General features: G+C 43.0%; 1 protein-coding gene across 3 annotated transcripts in view; it reads left to right on the top strand.

Moving 5' to 3' along the window:
- DAZL (deleted in azoospermia like) overlaps positions 1-18,417 on the top strand; it is a 178,075-nt gene that overhangs the window by 137,669 nt on the left and 21,989 nt on the right. For 2 of the 3 annotated variants that reach the window (XM_073550733.1, XM_073550732.1), the window contains one exon: positions 7,473-11,604. The exons of the other annotated variant lie outside the window; for it this stretch is intronic. In XM_073550733.1, the coding sequence (XP_073406834.1) occupies positions 7,473-7,544 (72 nt within the window). In that variant the 3' untranslated portion in view covers positions 7,545-11,604. Of the gene's footprint in view, positions 1-7,472; positions 11,605-18,417 lie in introns of those variants that run through there. 3 annotated transcript variants of the gene reach the window in all.

The raw sequence follows: 18,417 nt of genomic DNA, 5'->3' as shown, positions 1-18,417 counted from the left end.
ATGGTGGTATTATGTATGATCTATATGGCGGCATTGTGTGTGAAGTATATGGCGGTATTATTTGTGATCTGCTAAAAGGGGACCCATTCTGGGGTGGTTCTGGCTGAGCACCTGCACACGGGTCAGGGGGGTAATAGTCAGGTGCAGTCAGGGGAGGGCTAGTGAAGCAGCTGAAGAGAGGGGTCTCATTTTTATCGTTACTGTATGGCTCCATTCCCCCCAGCCTGCTTCCCAGCGTCACCCCGGACTGCGCCTGTCGCCTCGCTTTCACACATCGCCAGGACAGAATCTGAGGAGGGGAATGGGGTCTCTGCATGCAAAGTCTGGATCAGAACAGGCCATCAATCAGCAGAAATGTTTCCTGGATTTCTGTGCTGCTGTCTCCCTGCTCCTCCCCCATATATCTCCCTCTGTGCCCCATCATAGACCAGCGCACTGCTCTCCTGAAATACTCTGTGCTGCTGTCACCCTGCTCCCAGAATCCTTGCTGCCTGCCATCCTCGGTGACCGAAGACCCCATTCCTCTCCTCAGATCCTGTCCTGGCGATGTGTGAAAGCGAGGCGACAGGGCCTGATATATGGTGGAGGAGCAGGGTAACAGCAGCCACAGAGTATTTCAGGAGAGCAGTGTGCTGGTCTGTGGGGGGCACCCTGTTCGGTGCCAGGGATTGTACATAGAGTGCTGTGTTTTATACACATGGATGGACCGTCTTCTTGTCTGCTCCACAGAAATCCAGGAAACATTTCTGCTGATTGATGACCTGTTCTGATCCAGACTTTACATGAAAAGACAGTAACTTTGCAGGCCCCATCAAAATGGCTGCTCACTGTGTTCCTAAATGTCATCCTCTCTTTTCCCTTAGCAAGCACCCAGTAGGGGAGGAGAGGAGTGACACCACCCCCATGTCAGCAGATTCCACCCATACAGTGTCCATTTTAGGGCATGATCATATATCAAAATCAAACATCATGGACACTGTACGCCCATAATTACTGCAGGACAGTAATGTGAGCTAGTTGTACACTAGGTTTTTGTGCCAAACTTCAGTAGCTGCTCTCCCTAGTGTTAAGTGGAAATGCCAAACTTTTTAAAATTATTTTTCATATTTTACAAAATTAAAAACAAATGATAATATTTTTTAAGAAAATGTAAACATTAATTCTTTACACTTTTTCAATTGCTGAAAAAAAATTTTTGGGATGGCACCTTCCCTTTAAGTTTGTCATCTGTGAACAGAAATATGGGAGATGCCACATCGCAGATAGCTCATACAGCCTGAAAAAAGTGACATGACCCCCTCCAAAAATACAATCTAGTGACATCTGTGCCCCCTCCTGAATCCCACAGTGTGACTGAATCGCAGTGGGCAGCATCCACATGTATGGCATTACTGTAGAGGGAAGAACCAATTTAATACACAGAGTATGTGTGTTCAGAAGCACAAACTGGGCACAATGTATGGGAGTGGATGCTGTGGGGCCAAAATGATCACTGAGGCTGTGCATCAATTCATTGGGAGGCCTAATTTTCAATATGGACCAATTTTGGGGAGTTTTCTGCTATTCTAGCACTTAGGGGCTTTTCAAATGTCATCAACAAAAAAAGCGCTCCCAAAGCCAAATTGTGTTCCTACTTTAAGCCCTTTTTTTCCAGCTGTTATGTTCTCAAGCAAACTCTCTGCTGGAAAGGCATGTATGTCTCGGATAAGTAGTGAAGGTCTGGTGCGCTTATAATTACCACCCCCACTCATCACTAAAACGCACAACTCAGTTGTGCTTTCTGTACCATAGAAAGTGACCTCAATGCGGGTATCGGTCACCTTGATGTAATGTAACCCTTTCTCAATGTAGGATGTACTAATACATCATACGTCTGTCACCTATGTATGATACAAGCTCAAGAGCAAAGCTCACGCCATACCTGAAAGATGCTGGCTACGTTACATGTAACAGTAGCGATTGGACTTGCCTACATCATTGCTTTTAACAAATGACGAGACTGCAAGTGCATGTGTCGCCCCCGTGATTTTGGATTGACGGGGGCCTGCTGAAAGCTTGCATAGCTGACCTCTTAGTGCTCTTATAAAGCACCATGAGTTGGCTTAATGAGATAATATAATTTTCTCTATAATTGCAGGTCAAGGTGCCCTCAAAGAATCTAAAGTTTTAAAAAATACATTTTTCAAAAGCCCGCTTCCTCCAACCCCCCTCCCGCCCCATTAAAAATGTTTTAAAAAGTGAATTGATCAATTTTGGCTTTGCTGCTTCAGTAAAAGTACAATCTAGAAATATTCAAAATTAACCCATTCAGTAGATCCAGTAGAGAGGAAAAAAAATACAATAATTGCAGTCAAAACTCTGTATCTCAAAATAAGGAATACCAGTGATCAGCTCTTTCAACTGAAAAATCACATTACAGGTCTCAGAAAATGGCACACAAACCAATTTTGCTCCGGTTTTTCACTATATTGAATGGTAAACTGAATATTTTATTATGACTTTCGGCTCGATCTTGAGGCCTTGTGACTTGATGGATGAAAGATCTGTATAAGATTGATCTTGTATGAGCCAAGATGGGTTCACCAGGGTCTTCTCCCCCATTATTTTGATTGTATCAGGCAGTTGGGTTGCTGGTCTTCCTCTTTGTCTTGTTTCTCCTATACTGTCTACCATGATGTCCTTCTCCAGCGATGCCTCTCTTCATATGATGTCCAAATTAGGTAAGTCGTAGATTGGTGATCCTTGCTTTGAGTGACATGTCTGGCTTTAATTGTTCCAAGATTGATTTGTTCTTCTTGCCATCAATAGTGTTGATAACCTCCTTTTCAGCCCAACATTTTTAAGGCGTCGATTCTTCTGGCTTGTGTTTTTTTTTTTTTTTAAAAGTCCGGGCTTCTCATCCAAAACTACAACTAGTCCAGCAAAACAAGCCCTCCTATGACCATGTTCATGAAAAAAATAAAGTTACAGATCTTGGAAGAAGAGGAAAAACTCCTTGACACAATATCACATATAGTGGGGAAAATAAGTATTTGATACACTGCTGATTTTGCAAGTTTTCCCATCTACAAAGAATGGATAGGTCTGCAGTTTTATCGTAGGTGCACTTCAACTGTGAGAGACCAAATCTAAAATTGAAAAAAAAAAAAAAATAGCGTTATATAGTTCTAAATAAATTTGCATTTTTTGCCTGAAATAAGTATTTGATCACCTACCAACCGGCAAGAATTCTCGCTCACAGACCTGTTAGTTTTTGTTTAAGGTCAGGGTCGCAAAACTCGTGCAAGAATTGCATCAAACTGCACGGACTGGCCAGGCAACTCTCCTGACCTGAGCAGGACAGCATGATGCATTACTCTGCAGCTGTCAAGCTCACATCAGGAGAGCCGACAGCCAGAACGAGGTTTACCATGTGATTCTCGCACGATAAATACGTTAGACTGTCTCTGCCCTAAGAAGCACTCCTGCTCTGCACTTATTACCTGTATTAATTGCACCTGTTTGAACTCGTTACCTGTATAAAAGACACCTGTCCACACACTCCAACCTCTCCACCATGGCCAAGATCAAAGAGCTGTGTAAGAACACCAGGTGCAAAATTGTAGACCTGCACAAGGCTAGGATGGGCTACAGGACAATAGGCAAGCAGCTTGGTGAGAAAGAAACAACTGTTGGCACAATTATTAGAAAATGAAAGAAGCACAAGATGACTGTCAGTCTTCCTCGGTCTGGGGCTCCAAGCAAGATCTTGTTTCACGGGGTAAGGATGATTTTGAGAAAGGTCAGTAATCAGCCCAGAACTACATGGGAGGACCTGGTAAGTGAACTGAAGAGAGCTGGGACCACAGTCTTAAACATTACCATTAGTAACACGCTATGCCGTCATGGATTAAAATCTTACAGGGCACACAAGGTGCCCCTGCTCTCAACAGCACATGTCCAAGCCCATTTGAAGCTCACTAATGACCATCTGGATGATCCAGAGGAGGCATGGGAGAAGGTCATGTAGTCAGATGAGCCAAAAATAGAACTTTTTGGTATCTACTGCACTCGCCGTGTTTGGCGGAAGAAGGATGAGTACAATCCCAAGAACACCGTCCAAACCGAGAAGCATGGTGGGGGAAACATACAGTGCTTATCTGCGATGGGAACAGTAAGACTGCACCCTATTTAAGGGAGGATGGATTGGGTCATGTATGATTTCGGCCAACAACCTCCTTCCCCCAGTAAGAGCATTGAAGATGTGTCGTGGCTGGGTCTTCTAGGAGGACAGTGACCTGAAACACACAGCCAGTGCAACTAAGGCGTGGCTCCATAAGAAACATTTAGAGGTCCTGGAGTGGCCTAGACAGTCTCCAGACTTGAACCGAATATAATATCTATGGAGGGAGCTGGAACTCAATGTTGCCCAGTGACAGCACCAAAATCTGAATGATCTGGAGAACTGTATGGAGGAGTGGGCCAAAATCCCTGCTGCAGTGTGTGCAAACTTGGTCAAAAACTACAGGAAACATTTGACACCTGTAATTTCAAACAAAAATTTCTGTACCAAATATTAAGTACTGTTTTCCTATTGTATCAAATACTTATTTAATGCAATAAAATTGTCACTGGTTTACTGCAACAAAGAGGAGCCAGAAGACCGCAGAGTCTGATTTCTTTAACTCGTGCACTGATTTGAAGCCCTTCACTTTTACAGTGTTAAAAGGAATGTCACCTCATTTTCGCGCTGTATGTAAATTAGTTGGGTCCGGTCTGATGGGCGGTGTTTTTGCTCCTTCCCTCCACCCCTCTCTGGCCGCTGTACACAATATTTCAGGTAATTTCCTTAGTTCTCGTCCATATTTTGCACGTGCGCATTGTAATTTCCACTCGCGCGTTCGCAGTATGCTTTGCCCAACTGCGGGCAAAGCTGAAAAGCATTAGTGCGCATGCGCCGGTGAACTATGTCCCGGAACACAGAAATGGCAACAAAATACTTCCGGGACATAGTTCTTCCTGCGCATGGGAGCTACTTTTTCTGGCTTTGCCCGCAGTTGGGTAAAGCATACTGCGCATGTGTGAGTGGAGATTGCAATGCGCACGTGCAAAATATGGACAAGAACTACAGAAATTACCTGAAATATTGCGTACAGCATTACATACAGCGCGAAAATAAGGTGACAGATTCCCTTTAATTTCTTTTAGCAGTGCATGGGTTAATCTGCTCAGTTGAGGGCTCCTGGAAGCTTTCCTGCATTAAGGCGCTCAGCTGTTCACTGTTAGCCACTCCCGTCTGTTATATAAATTGGGTCCTGGCTAGCTCTCATGGTCAGAGTAGCTTATGCTGCACGGCTGGAGGGAGGTTGTTGGTAGTTGTAATTGGAGAAGGCATTTGGTGGATTTACCCTGTGACCCTTGCAAGGTTTTGAGTGTGTGATAATTCAATTTCCTCTCCTACTTCATTTAAACCCCATCCTCCACCCCTCAGGTGTTTACCTATGCTGTTTGTGTGTACATTTGTATGTTTGGTATTTTCCTTTATCCATGTTCATATTACTTTTAGTCTGGTTGGTGTTAATAAATACTGTATATACTCCAGTATAAGCTGAGTTTTTTCAGCACATCTTTTTTGTCCTGAAAACGCCCCCTCAGCTTATACTCGAGTCTTTGCCACAGAAGACAGCGGGAGATGGGCAGCTGGTCACAGGAGGCTGTAGCTGGTGGCTGCGGCTAACTCCTGTGCCCGCCGTTAAAGAGAAATTAATATTTACTGCACTGGCAGTGAATATTCATTTCTCTTGTAGCGTGCACAGTGTTAGCCGCTGGCTTCCAGCAGCTGCTGGCCTATCACGGGTGCCCACTCATTAAGGTAATGAATATTCACCTCTCCCCACTCCCATAGGCGTTGAGTGAGCTGCTGGAGCTGCTGGCACTGGAACAATATGCAGCGAGAGGGCGCAGGGAAGGGGTAAGTAGGATGTTTTTGTTTTTTTTCTTTTCTTTTATGCTTTTTTCATGGGCGCCATGCGGACCAGGATGGGGAATGGGGCGCCATGCAGACCAGGATGGGGAATGAGGCGCCATGCAGACCAGGATGGGGAATGAGGCGCCATGCAGGCCAGGATGGGGTATGAGGCGACAATGCATACCCAGCTTATCCTCAAGTCAATAATTTTCCCAGTTTTTTGTAGTAAAATTTGGGATCTCAGCTTATAACATATATAAAAATCTTGCAATATGATTTTCTGTTTTTTATTTTTATAGTCTTTCACAGTTGGAGTGTACCTATCATAAAAATTACAGACCTCTCCATTTTTAGTTCACGTGAAAACTTGCAAAATCGGAAGAGTATGAAATACTTATTTTCCCCACGGTACATATTCGTAATTGCAGGGATAATCTTGTGTTTATGGGGCTCAGGAGCTTAGCTCTTTCCATGATACACACCAACTATATTATATAGATAATAAAAAAAATGTAAAACTTCAAATCGCTGCCTTTTTTTCCCCCATTCAAAGTAAAGAAATTAAAATAAGCATATTTGTGATCGCCGAGTTCATACAAGTCTGATCAAAATTTAAAAAATAAGCTAAATATGCAGTAAAAAGATCAAAATATCATATGTAGTCAAAAATGGTATCCATAAAAGTCTGCTCATCACACAAAATAAACAAGTCAACCAGCTCAATCGATGGAAAAACAAAAATGTTATGGACCTTGGGAAAATGGCAACACAATCCCCCCCCAATGGTAGTAAATCATGATTCAGAGTAACGTTTACCCCAGATTGTACACTGTAAAAGCAAAACCTTAATGGAATTGCATTTTTTTCCCATTTTGCAGTACATTGAATGGTAAAATAAATGGTGTCATTCAAAACTGCAAAAAAACAAACTGTCATACAGCTATGTGGACCTCAGTTTCTCTCGTCTCCAACAAAATGGGTGGAGTTTGGGGCACGAGGACCACGGCTCTTCCAGTTCATGATGAGTAGCAGCATTTGTTATGGCAAAGATCTAGATTCATGAATCAGGAGCGTCTTACTTCAGCAAGCCCCTTCATCAAGACTGGGGTGATCATCACAAGTCTTGATGAATTGGGCCCTCAGTGTTTTATCATTAGGAGATGATCACTAGAAGACTAGTTCTCACGTGCAGACCAGTCAGGTCAATCGGAGTGACTTCATGCTGACTATGCATGGCGTACACAGGAATCTGCCAGTCAGGTGTGGGAGGGGTTATACAAAGCTCTGCACTCTGAGGACTGCTACAAGTACAACAGAGAAAACAGGGATTCCATCAAAACTGCATCAAGCAGTTCAGTAAGTGACACTTCAGTTGAATCCGGGCCTCTGCCCCTACATCATGCTGCTCTCAGATTACATAGCAAGAACCTGGTGACAGATTCACTTTAACGTTGACTAAATAATGTCATTTTATTTTTTTTATACAAAATTTTTGTTTCATGCCTTTTTTTGTTTCATTTTTAAGGACAGACGTGTGAATCAGTTTAGAAGAAGCAGGCCTTTTATGAAGCCAACATTTGACAAAGCTGGAGTTTAAGTCTTGTGCTGGAGGGTTGCTGCGTTATCCTGTTAATGTTTGTGTGTTAATATGGTTAAGTTTTATATACTTATTTAAATGTACATATTGTACTGGAGATGGCAGGCTGTTTACGCAGCCCAGTTACCCTGTACGCGTTTGTTTGCACCATTTTCCGTACAGTTGGCACTTGCCGAATTTTCACATTCGAGCCACCAGTGTTAATCACTAGTTATGTTTTTAGTTTGATGTTGAAACTGTATACCATGTATCTGTCCACTTTGTATGTGATAAGTTTGATATTGCACCTAAACCTCTTAATTTTTTTGGTCTCACATTAGTTGTTAATCACCACAGCCTAAAGTTCACTTTTCTCACTTGGTCTAGAAAAAAAGTTTAGCTTTTTTTTCCCCACCAAACTGCTATTCTCAGATTCTATATATATGTAATTTTTTGTTTTTATTTCTGCACTATCCTGTAATTTTACAATTTTATAGACACGGAGTAATGTTAATCACTAGTTATACAGTATTTTTGGTTTGATGCCTGAATCTATATCCACATGTCTGTCCCCTTTGTATGTGATAAGCTTGATATTGCACCTTAAACTTTTGGTCTCTAATTTAGATGTTAGTTACCACAGCCCGAGTTCACTTTTCTCACTTGGAGGGGATAAGAAGAACATATTTTTCTACAAGTGGTGGTTTAGAAATGTATATTTTTTTTCTTTTTGCACTGTGCTGTAATTTACAATCCCCATAGACACAGCAGAGGTGACCTATTTGGTACTTTGCCACTTACAAATTTACCTGCACAAAGTATTGATTTTGCAGGGTTTTATTATTTTTTTTTTATGGAAAAAACCCTTGTATTTTTTGCAATGTTACTTCACTGATTTTTCTGACATGGCACTCCCTGTTCTTGTGCACGTGGTTATATTCTGGTACGGTACTGCACCCTCCCCTATTGTATTCACAGGTGTGTATATACCTGACCGGTGCCATCTCGCTACCCAATCTCTGTTTATGTTGCACTATTGATGGGTATGAGGTGTTGGCTTTATTTCAAAGTAAATGAAAAGTACTTAACAATTTGCTGTCATTTCACCGGACCGATTTGCTTTAGTAAATACTTGTATTTTCCGTAATCTGGAGCATCATTCCCAAGACCTGTGCATTGTTATTCCTCTGTTACGCCTAGAAATGTATGCAACAATTGCTAATTGAGTGTTACTAGTCAGGCAGGGGGAGGGTGTCCTTACACATGGTTAAGGTGTCCACTATCAGACCTGTATTGACACACCTCTTTGACAAAAGACTTAATAACATCCTTATGTCAATTTACTCTTACATCTCTTGCAGGAATGGCACAGTGTCATAAGAAAGGTGCTCTAGAATGATTGTTTCATGGTGTATACAAGAATTTCCTAACCTGTTCGCAGACCTGTCGGGAGAACTGTGAGGCCTTTTTTGGCCTCCTTTTGCCTTGTGGTTGCCACATGAGAAATGTCCAGTCAGCAGATTGGATTACTGGGCAAATACTTAACCCTTTCTAAATCTGTTACACTAGTTTTACTGTTGGTACAGATTTCTTCTTTTACCAGGAATTATGTAGGGTTTTTAAAATTGATTTTATAAACAGAGAGGCTGTAGTTAAAACTCCCGTTGTATTCCTGTGCTCGGATAAGCAACTACTACATTGTTAACATAGAGTTTTGCACTTCCAATGAAGTTGTTGATCAGGACCAGAAAAACAAGTCTGAGTTATTTTTTTCCCTTAACCCATACCATCTTTGTCCAGTGGCTGGATCTTCAATTGCATTTGATCTCCATAGAAGTGAATGATACCATACAAAACTCATGAAATGCTGATTTTTATTTTTTTTTTTTTTTACCTGTTCTGGATACCACCTTTAAAAAAATATGCATTAAACTGAGATGTGCATCTGACATATTCTTTTAAAGAAAACCTGTCATCAGGATCATCCATGTTAAAGTAAAGGTATGGGCAGAATGGCCCTGTCATACTCATTTATTGCATACCTTTAGTGTAAAAATCTGCAGCGTGGTTTTCGTTAAATCATCATGATAAATTTCGGTATCCTCGGTGCTTCTTGGTGGGTCTGTGGGTAGGGTCTTCGGCTCAGAGGCCTCTGTTGCATTCATCATCATGCATTTATTTAAATTTTGGGCTGGCGCCATCTTAGCTGTGAGCGGCGCTCTTGCTGGTGGCGATCGTCATGAAAATGGCACATGCAAAGATCGACCTCAAACGGTCTTCAGAAAAATGCTGCCATTTTGCAGAATGCTGCAATGTTGATCTGCGCATGAACCAGCACCATGCCACGAAGCACCGAGGAAACTGAAATTTATCACAATGATTTAACAAAAACCAGGCTGCAGATTTTTAGACAAACTGTATGTATTAAATCATATTGACAGCCATTCTTCCCATACCGTCAAACCTAGATGATCCCAATGACTGTTTAAGGATCAACCCTACAGAAAGTCTTTCACCCCCAAAATTCAAAATAAACCACTTGTTTATTTATATTGGGACCTGGTACACTAATTTTGTTTTGTATAAAATGTTTTATTACATTTGTAACGGAGGGGGTCTTCGGTGCTCTCTCGGTATGGTCAAGGGCTCAGTGCACTGTTCCGCCCCTCAATTGCAAATCTCCATACCTCTGTTTGATAAAAAGCGCTGCCTTTTCAAATCCCATGCCCTGACACCACATAAGCATCGGTCACCCACTATTGTATGATTTTGTGTGCCGCTAGCTGCAGACAGGAGAAGGGGGCAGAGAACGCCTGCACGGACACTGTGGGGTCTTGGTTGCTGCACTGTCGGTGTGTACGGAGTTGGGGATTCAGTTCAGGCAGTTTTCCAAAATAAGCATTTTCATTAGACACAAGGGGAGGTGTGGAGGATTGTGATTACTGGGGTTGACTGCCCCACTGAGCCCTTGACCACAGCAAGGGTTCATCAAGGACCCCTCATGTACATCTATGATACAACTAATTTTACTTAAAACGAAATTAGTGAACGCTAAAAACAGTCACACATTTGTATAGAAGATTTATCATATTATATAAATCATAAGTGGTTTCATTTGAGTTTGGTGGGTGACAACACTCCCTTTAATATCAAAGTTTGCTTCCTCGGGGCTCATGCACACCACCGTAGATGTGGATGGGGCTTTTACTGTTCTTTCTTATAGTGTCTGCCAAGTGCATGAGGGAGGCATACTTGTGAAACTTGCTAAGCACAGGTGTCTCAGCAGGAGACCATGTAAGAGCATGGTGCTTGAGCTGTGATTGATCTAAGGGTAGAGCCACACATGCAGCCAGTGTGACCATGGTACAGTCCCATGCTGACCTACAGCAGCCTCAGCCGTGCACTAGCCAAATGCTTGTTAGTGACCCGCCTCATCTAACATTCATAAGCTTTTAGTCCTAGACCATCTTTTCTGACACTTCATGCAGAAAATAATTTTGTTAAATGGTTTTAAATTATGCAAATGTAATCCCACAATAGAGCGAAGGTGTTGAACAATTTAATCCAGAGCCAATTTCTGGCTTTCATAGGCTACAGCGATCCACAGAATAGTAGCTTTAGGTTTTATAATGGTGACTATCCTGAAACCTCGCTTTAAATGTATTGAGGGCAGCACTTGGTTTCTAGTGAGGAGAGGAATATGGAACATGCCCTCAGTATGAGTGTTTCATGATTCTACTGCAAACAGTTATTAAAATATTTTAAAAATGTTTGTTTTTTTTCTACTGGGAGTCCTATTTTTTTTCCCCAGCCTTTTTTGTACGGTATGAAGTACTTCACACACAGTATTTTAAGCAGTAAAATAATGAAAAGCCAGTTGGTTGGGAGGGTGGGGGGATTAAAGTAACTATTCCTCTCCTTTAAATAATGTTTTACTGCTTCAAGTCAAACGTGGTTTTGAAGATTTCACAGTATGTAATATCAAAGTACTTTCTCAGCAATCCTGTTTGTCTTTCTACTCTAATATTTTACTCTTTATCTTTGTCTACAATTTAAATTTAATAAAGAGATTCAAAAACAATGTTTCTGATACCAGTTATTGGCGTTTGCATAGCGTTGGTGTCTATAATAAAAGATGCACATATACACACCATCAAGTGGTTCAGTCATTTCTGCGGCAATGATGGCTTAACTTTTTTTTTTTTTATAAACTCCTTCTGACATTGGATGCACTAAGACTTTTTATTTTGCAGTACATTCCCTCAAATGGACGTGCCATTACATCTTGGCAATTATGCCTGTACAATCTGCGTCAGGGCTCTGTTAATCTGATAACGTCCCTGATTGTTTAATCCCCGAAATGTAGCGATTGCAGCATTTACAAGGTTGAGAGATGGAAAAGACTCCCTTTTTCACCCCATCACCACCCCTGCAAAGCGATCACAGGGAGCCAATGGTAGTCATGGCAGCTGGAGGTCAAATAATGACCTCAGGGCCTGCTAGTTGACAGGACTATTAGACGAGTGATGAGATAAAGTTAAAATCCCCTAGTGGGCCAAAGTAAAAAGTTTGAAAAAATTGTGTAAAGCGGAAAAGAAACCCCAACAAAAAAAATTCAAAAAATATTAACATTAACTTGAGGGGGGTTGCTGCTATTCTGGGTCTTGGGGGGCTTAGCAAATGCAATCCGCAAACTATTATAGGAAAATATGCTTTTGAAAAGTCAAATGCGCTCCTTCCCTCCCGAGTCTCACCATGTGACCAAACAGTATTGTTGTACAGCTACATATGGGCTACTGCCATGTTCAGGAGAAATATTGTAGGAAATTATGGGGCCTTTTTTACCTATTTACCCTTGTGAAATTTGGGGCTAAAAATGTAATTTATTTTTTCTTCACTGCACAATGGTATAAAATTCTGACACACACCTGTGGTAATATGCTTATTACACCCATAGATGAAATCATTGAGTGTAGTTTGTAAAATAAGGCCGGTTTCACATTTGCGTTTAGGGCCGCAGCGTTGACCTGCGCACGGCCGCCGCTAAGCCCTGCCGCTCCTCCGCCGCACCAAACGCAACCTGTTGCAATTTGGTTGCGCTCGGCGCACCGTCAAAAGGACGCAGGCGCCGCCAAACGCATACTTTTCACGGCCTGCGGCCTCAGTGATAAAGATAAAGGACGCATGACGCATGCAGCGTCATGCGCCCGGAGACGGAGCTACCGGCGGAGGCGCGGCAGGGGCGGGGCTTAGCAGCGGCCTTAAACGCAAATGTGAAACCGGCCTAAGGCCTTTTTATGGTAGGATTCTGCTGTTCTGGCCCCTGAGATCTAAAAGACGGTATAAAAAAAGGCAGCAATGTTTTTACCTGCCTAGGCCTCCAGCCAAATGCACTTCAGGGCGCAGCAGGCCCATGTGGTTAAGATGGCAGTAAGGCCGGCTTCACATTTGCGTTTAAGGCCTCAGCGTCGGCCTGCGCACGGCCGCCGCTAAGCCCCGCCCCCTGCCGCGCCTCCGCCGATAGCTCCGGCAAACGAGCGCAACCAAATTGCAACAGGTTGCGTTTGGTGCTGGTCGGCGCACCGTCAAAAGGATGCAGGCGCCGCCAAAACGCATACTGCGCATGGCCTGCATCCTTAGTGATAGGGGACGCATGCAGCGTCATGCGCCAGGGGGCGGGGCTTAGCGGCGGCCGTGCGCAGGCCGACGCTGCGGCTCAACGCAAATGTGAAACCGGCCTAACACAGATGCAAAGATACTGATGAGTCAGCCACTCACTACCTACCAATTCATGGAGGGGGTGGCTGCTTAGTATATGATTGCACAATGAGGACTTGTATGTAGTGCTGTGGTAATGCAAAGCATTCAGGTTACCAGCCTATTAGTGACGCCCTTCTATTAGATCAGGTGGGCTGCCCAGCTCTATAAAGATGCATACCACTTGAACAGGCACCACGGATTACAAGACAAAATGGGCCTAGCTGCACCCTGATATTAAAGTGCAAAAAAAAAATACATCCAAAATGTGAGGTATTAGTCGATATTTTGGCCAAAGTATTCAAGCTCGCAACACAGCGTCAAGGGTCCCTATCACTAGTCACTACAATAAACAGCAACTAAAAGAGGACTAAAATCCTCCAAAAATTCAAGACAGCAGAAAAAAAGGCAGCATTGTTTGTACCTGCCTAGACCTCCAGCCAAATGCACTTCAGGGCACAGCAGGCCAATATGGTTAAGGCCTGTTTCACACTTCCGTTTTTGACCATCAGTCAAAATCCGCCGTTTCTGCAAAAAAACCGGATCCGCCATTTTTTTTGGGTGGATCCGTTTTTTTCCCCATTGACTTGCATTACCGGCAGATCTTGACGGATGGACATCCGTTGGATCCGGTTTTTTGCGGATCTGTCAATTTGTAACGTTTTTTCTAGTGCAGGATCCACATTTTTATAGAGCGCATGCCCGGAGGAATGAAGTCAGGAGGAAATTTAACCCTGAAATCATTTCTGGCGGACAGAGAAAAATCTCTCGGTCGGGCAGCGTTTCCTTTAAAATTTTTCATTCGGCGGATCTGGCATAACGGATCCGGTGGCATCCGTTCACATCAGTTAGCAATGGATCCGCTTTCCGCCTTTTTGGCGGATTTTAGCTGACACAAAAAACTGAAGTGTGAAACAGGCCTAAGATGGCAGTAACACAGGTGCAATGATACTGATGAGATGATCAGATCTGCCTGTGTGACACCCGCAAACTCAGCGAAATTTGCGCTCCAATGTGGCGCTCCATCCCTTCTGAGCTTTTTTTTTTCACTGTGTCTGACAAATAGTTTCCGATACACATAGGGTATTCGTGTACTGAACTCGGGTAACAAACTAAGGGGTTCATTTTCTCCTATTAGCTCTTTTAAGAATAAATCCCTTAACGACCACTGATGCACCATTTCAGGCCATTAAAGGACCTTATTCCTTAATGCTGCTTTTGCACGGCACTGAGGAATGTGTAACCACAAACACCAGTGGGTAAAAATCTTGTCTGTGTCAGCTGTACATCACAGTTGAATTGTGGCATTGGCACTGATCAGTTTGCGGTAAAAAATGCTGCTGTCAATCACAACAGCGGCAGCTAAGTGGTTAAAAGAGGGAGAGGACCCCCCCTTATTAACTCTTTGCTCTTTGCATCTGTAATATCAGGTACTAGTTGCCATTGGTTAAAAGAGGGAGAGGACCCCCCCTATTAACTCTTTGCATCTGTAATATCAGGTACTAGTTGCCATTGGATGACCTCTGTTTGTTGGCCTGTTTGACACTGATATAAGCAAGGTCTATCGGGCTGTGTCAGAGCAGAACTGACATGTCTTACGCCGTGCCGTGCACGAGGACTTCAAGGCAAAGGTGAAAAATATTCATATCACACTAAATTCGCCACGTTCGGAGTGACCTGAACTATAAAATGGTTGTTTATTCTGTACGTTGAAGGCCATAACAAAAGAATAAAAATCACTCCAAAAGTGTAGCTTTATCATACTGGTGCACAAAACAATTATGTAAAAAAAGATTAAACTGCCAAATCATTCCACAAAAAATAAACATGGCAAATCATTAAAAAATTATTTAAATCTGGAACTGCTATTATTGCACTAATCTTAATAAATTGGTCTGATCACTTTTAGTGCACACAGCTGTTAGCTAAAATAGTTAACAGTTCTCAAATATGGCAACGAAAAGCTTCTTTATTAAAAAAAAAAAAAAAATTTAGGTGGTAGCATGATGGCAAACATAAAAAAAAAACTATAAATCTGGTATCACTGTAAGGCTGGGTTCACACGTAGCGGAACTCTCACGGAAGCATTCATTCCTATGGGATTCCGCAATGCTGTGCTAATGCGGTTTTTACCGCGGCGGAATCGCTTCGCTGTAAAAAACGCAGCATGCTCATTAATTTTGCGGAATCGCGGCGATTCCGCACCCATAGGAATGCATAGTTCTTACTTTCCGCATGTGGCTGTGCACACCATGCGAAAAGTAAGCGGAACATTTGCGGATGGTACCCACGGTCCGGAGGAGAGGAGACTGTCCTCCGGGCTTTGGGTACCATATCCCTGTAAAAAATAGAATTTAAAATAAAAAATATTTATTCTCACCTTCCGACGTCCCGCGCAGCCTTCCCGCCTCCACGCTCCCAGTCCCAATAAGCCTTTGCGAGCGATGACGTCTGTTCTCGCGGGATCGCGAAGTCTCACGGTCATTCGCGCGATGTCATCGCGAATGACCGCGAGACGTTGCGATCCCGTGAGAACGGACGTCATCGCGGTAATTGTCGCAAAGGATTACTGGGACCGGAAGCGTGGAGAGAGGCGGGAAGGCTGCGCGGAACGTTGGAAGGTGAGAATAACAATACATTTTTTTTATTTTTTACATTCTATCTTTTACTATTGAGGCCGCATAGGCGACCTCAATAGTAAAAAGTTTCACACTCGTCAAACACTGTTTGGCGAGTGTGACCAACCTGTCAATCAGTTCTCCAAGCGATGCTCCAGATCGCTTGGAAAACGCTAGCAATTCTGCAAGCTAATTACGCTTGCAAAATGCTAGTTTTTCCGCGGGAATTTAAAATGGGATTTTTCCCGCGGAATGGAATTCCGGAATTCTCGCGGTAACGTCCGCTACGTGTGAACCCAGCCTAAGGCTCAGTTCACAATTTGCCTGTGCTCTCCACTGAGTGCTTACGTTGGGGTCTCCGTGTGAAAAACACTCCTTATAATGAGGCAGATGAATTCACTTTGGACCCCATTTGGCATCTGTACCAGGAGTGTCCCATCGTTTTAGGCGTATTTTTTAGCACACAAATGTGGACGAACACAGTTGTGTGGCCTCCTAAAAGATGGATACCACTTGAACAGATGCCAGACGGGGTCCAAAGTGTGTATCAACCTCTTTATTGTGGTTTCCATGGTTTATTTTGTCTGCATCACGTTTTTGTGGGATTTAAACGGAAACCCTGTTGTAAATGCCCAATATAGAACACAAGAATGTGATCCCAGCCTTATAATGAGTGATCAAAAAAATGTTGTGCAACCAATGAATTGCCAATGAAAATCCCCAAGGATGAAAAAAAATACATTTTTAACCCCTTTCTGCCATGTGACGTACTATCCCGTCCATGTGCCCTTGGACTTAATGCCCAGGGACGGGATAGTACGTCACAGCGATCAGCGGCGCTCAGAGTGAGCGCCGCTGATCGCGGCCGGGTGTCAGCTGATTATCAGAGCTGACACCCAGCACTGTGTGTCAGGGGCGGTCACGGACCGCCCCTGACACGTTAACCCCTTGCACACTGCGATCAAACATGATCACGGTGTACCGGGGGTTAAAGGGAAGCATCGGCAAGGAGGGGGCTCCCTCCGTGCTTCTCTGAGCCCCCCACAGCAGCGCAATGATCAGCGCTGCTGCGGGGGTCTGCTTCCCTGCAGGTCCCCGGATCCAAGATGGCGACGGGGGCCTGCAGGGAGCTGGCTTCCTCAGTGCCTGCAAGGTGCCGGCATGAGAACGTCTGCTTCAATGCCTGTGACAGATTGCTGATCTGTCACAGCAATCTGATGTGACAGATCAGTGATGTCCCCCCTGGGACAATGTAATAAAGTTAAAAAAAAAGTGTAAAAAATTTTTTTAAAAAATCGCTAAATATATTAAAAAAAAACAATATTCCCTAATAAATTCATTAAAAAACAATAAAATTACACATTTGGTATCGCCGCATCCGTAACGACCTGCCCTATAAAACTGTCCCATTAGTTAACCCCTTTAGCGAACCCCTTAAATAAAAAACGAAGCAAAAAATGATTTATCATACCGCCGAACAAAAAGTGCAATAACGTGCAATCAAAAAGACGCATATAAATATCCATGGTACCGCTGAAAACGTCATCTTGTCTCTCAAAAAGCGAGCCGCCACACAGCATCATCAGCAAAAAATAAAGTTATAGCTCGCAGAATAAAGCAATGCAAAAATAATTTTTTTATATAAAATTGTTTTTGCATAAAAGCGCCAAAACATAAAAAGACATAATAAATGAGGTATCGCTGTAACCGTACTGACCGGAAAAATAAAACTGCCTTGTCAATTTTACCACATGCAGAACAGTGTAAACGCACCCCCCAAAATAAATTCATGAAACGCTGGTTTTTGTTCATTCTGCGTCCCAAAAATCGGAATAAAAAGCGATCATAAGTTGTCACATGCCTGAAAATGATACCAATAAAAACGTCAACTCGTCCCGCAAAAAATAAGACCTCACATGACTTAGTGGGTCAAAATATGGAAATTATAGCTCTCAATATGTGGTGATGCAAAAACTATTTTTACTATAAAAAACGTCTTTTAGCATGTGACACCTGCCAAACATAAAACCGCCATAAATACTAAATCAAACCCCCCGTTATCACCTGCTTAGTTAGGGAAAAATAATAAAATTAAAAAAAAGTATTTCCATTTTCCCATTAGGGCTAGAGTTAGGGCTGAGATTAGGGTTAGGGGTGTGTTGGGGTTAGGGTTGGCGTTAGAATTTGGGGGTTTCCACTGTTTGGGCACATCAGGGGCTCTCCAAATGCAACATGGCGTCTGATTTCAATTCCAGCCTATTCTGCGTTGAAAAAGTCAAATGGTGCTCCTTCCTTTCCAAGCTCTGCCATGCGCACAAACAGTGTTTTACCCCCACATATGGGGTATCAGCCTACTCAGGACAAATTGCAAAACAACTTTTGGGGTCCAATAAAAAATTGGGGGCAAAAATGATTTTTTATTTTCACGCCCGGGCATTATACTCTTCTGGAAGCACTTGGGGGTTCAAAGTGCTCACCACACATCTAGATAAGTTCCGTGGGGGGGTCTAGTTTCCAAA

Source organism: Dendrobates tinctorius, unplaced genomic scaffold (assembly GCF_039654945.1).
Source record: "Dendrobates tinctorius isolate UK_male_01 unplaced genomic scaffold, ASM3965494v1 ptg000167l, whole genome shotgun sequence".
NCBI lineage: Eukaryota > Metazoa > Chordata > Amphibia > Anura > Dendrobatidae > Dendrobates > Dendrobates tinctorius.
The sequence above is the reverse complement of the archived record's forward strand: the minus strand, read 5'-3'. Positions and strand labels throughout refer to the sequence as shown.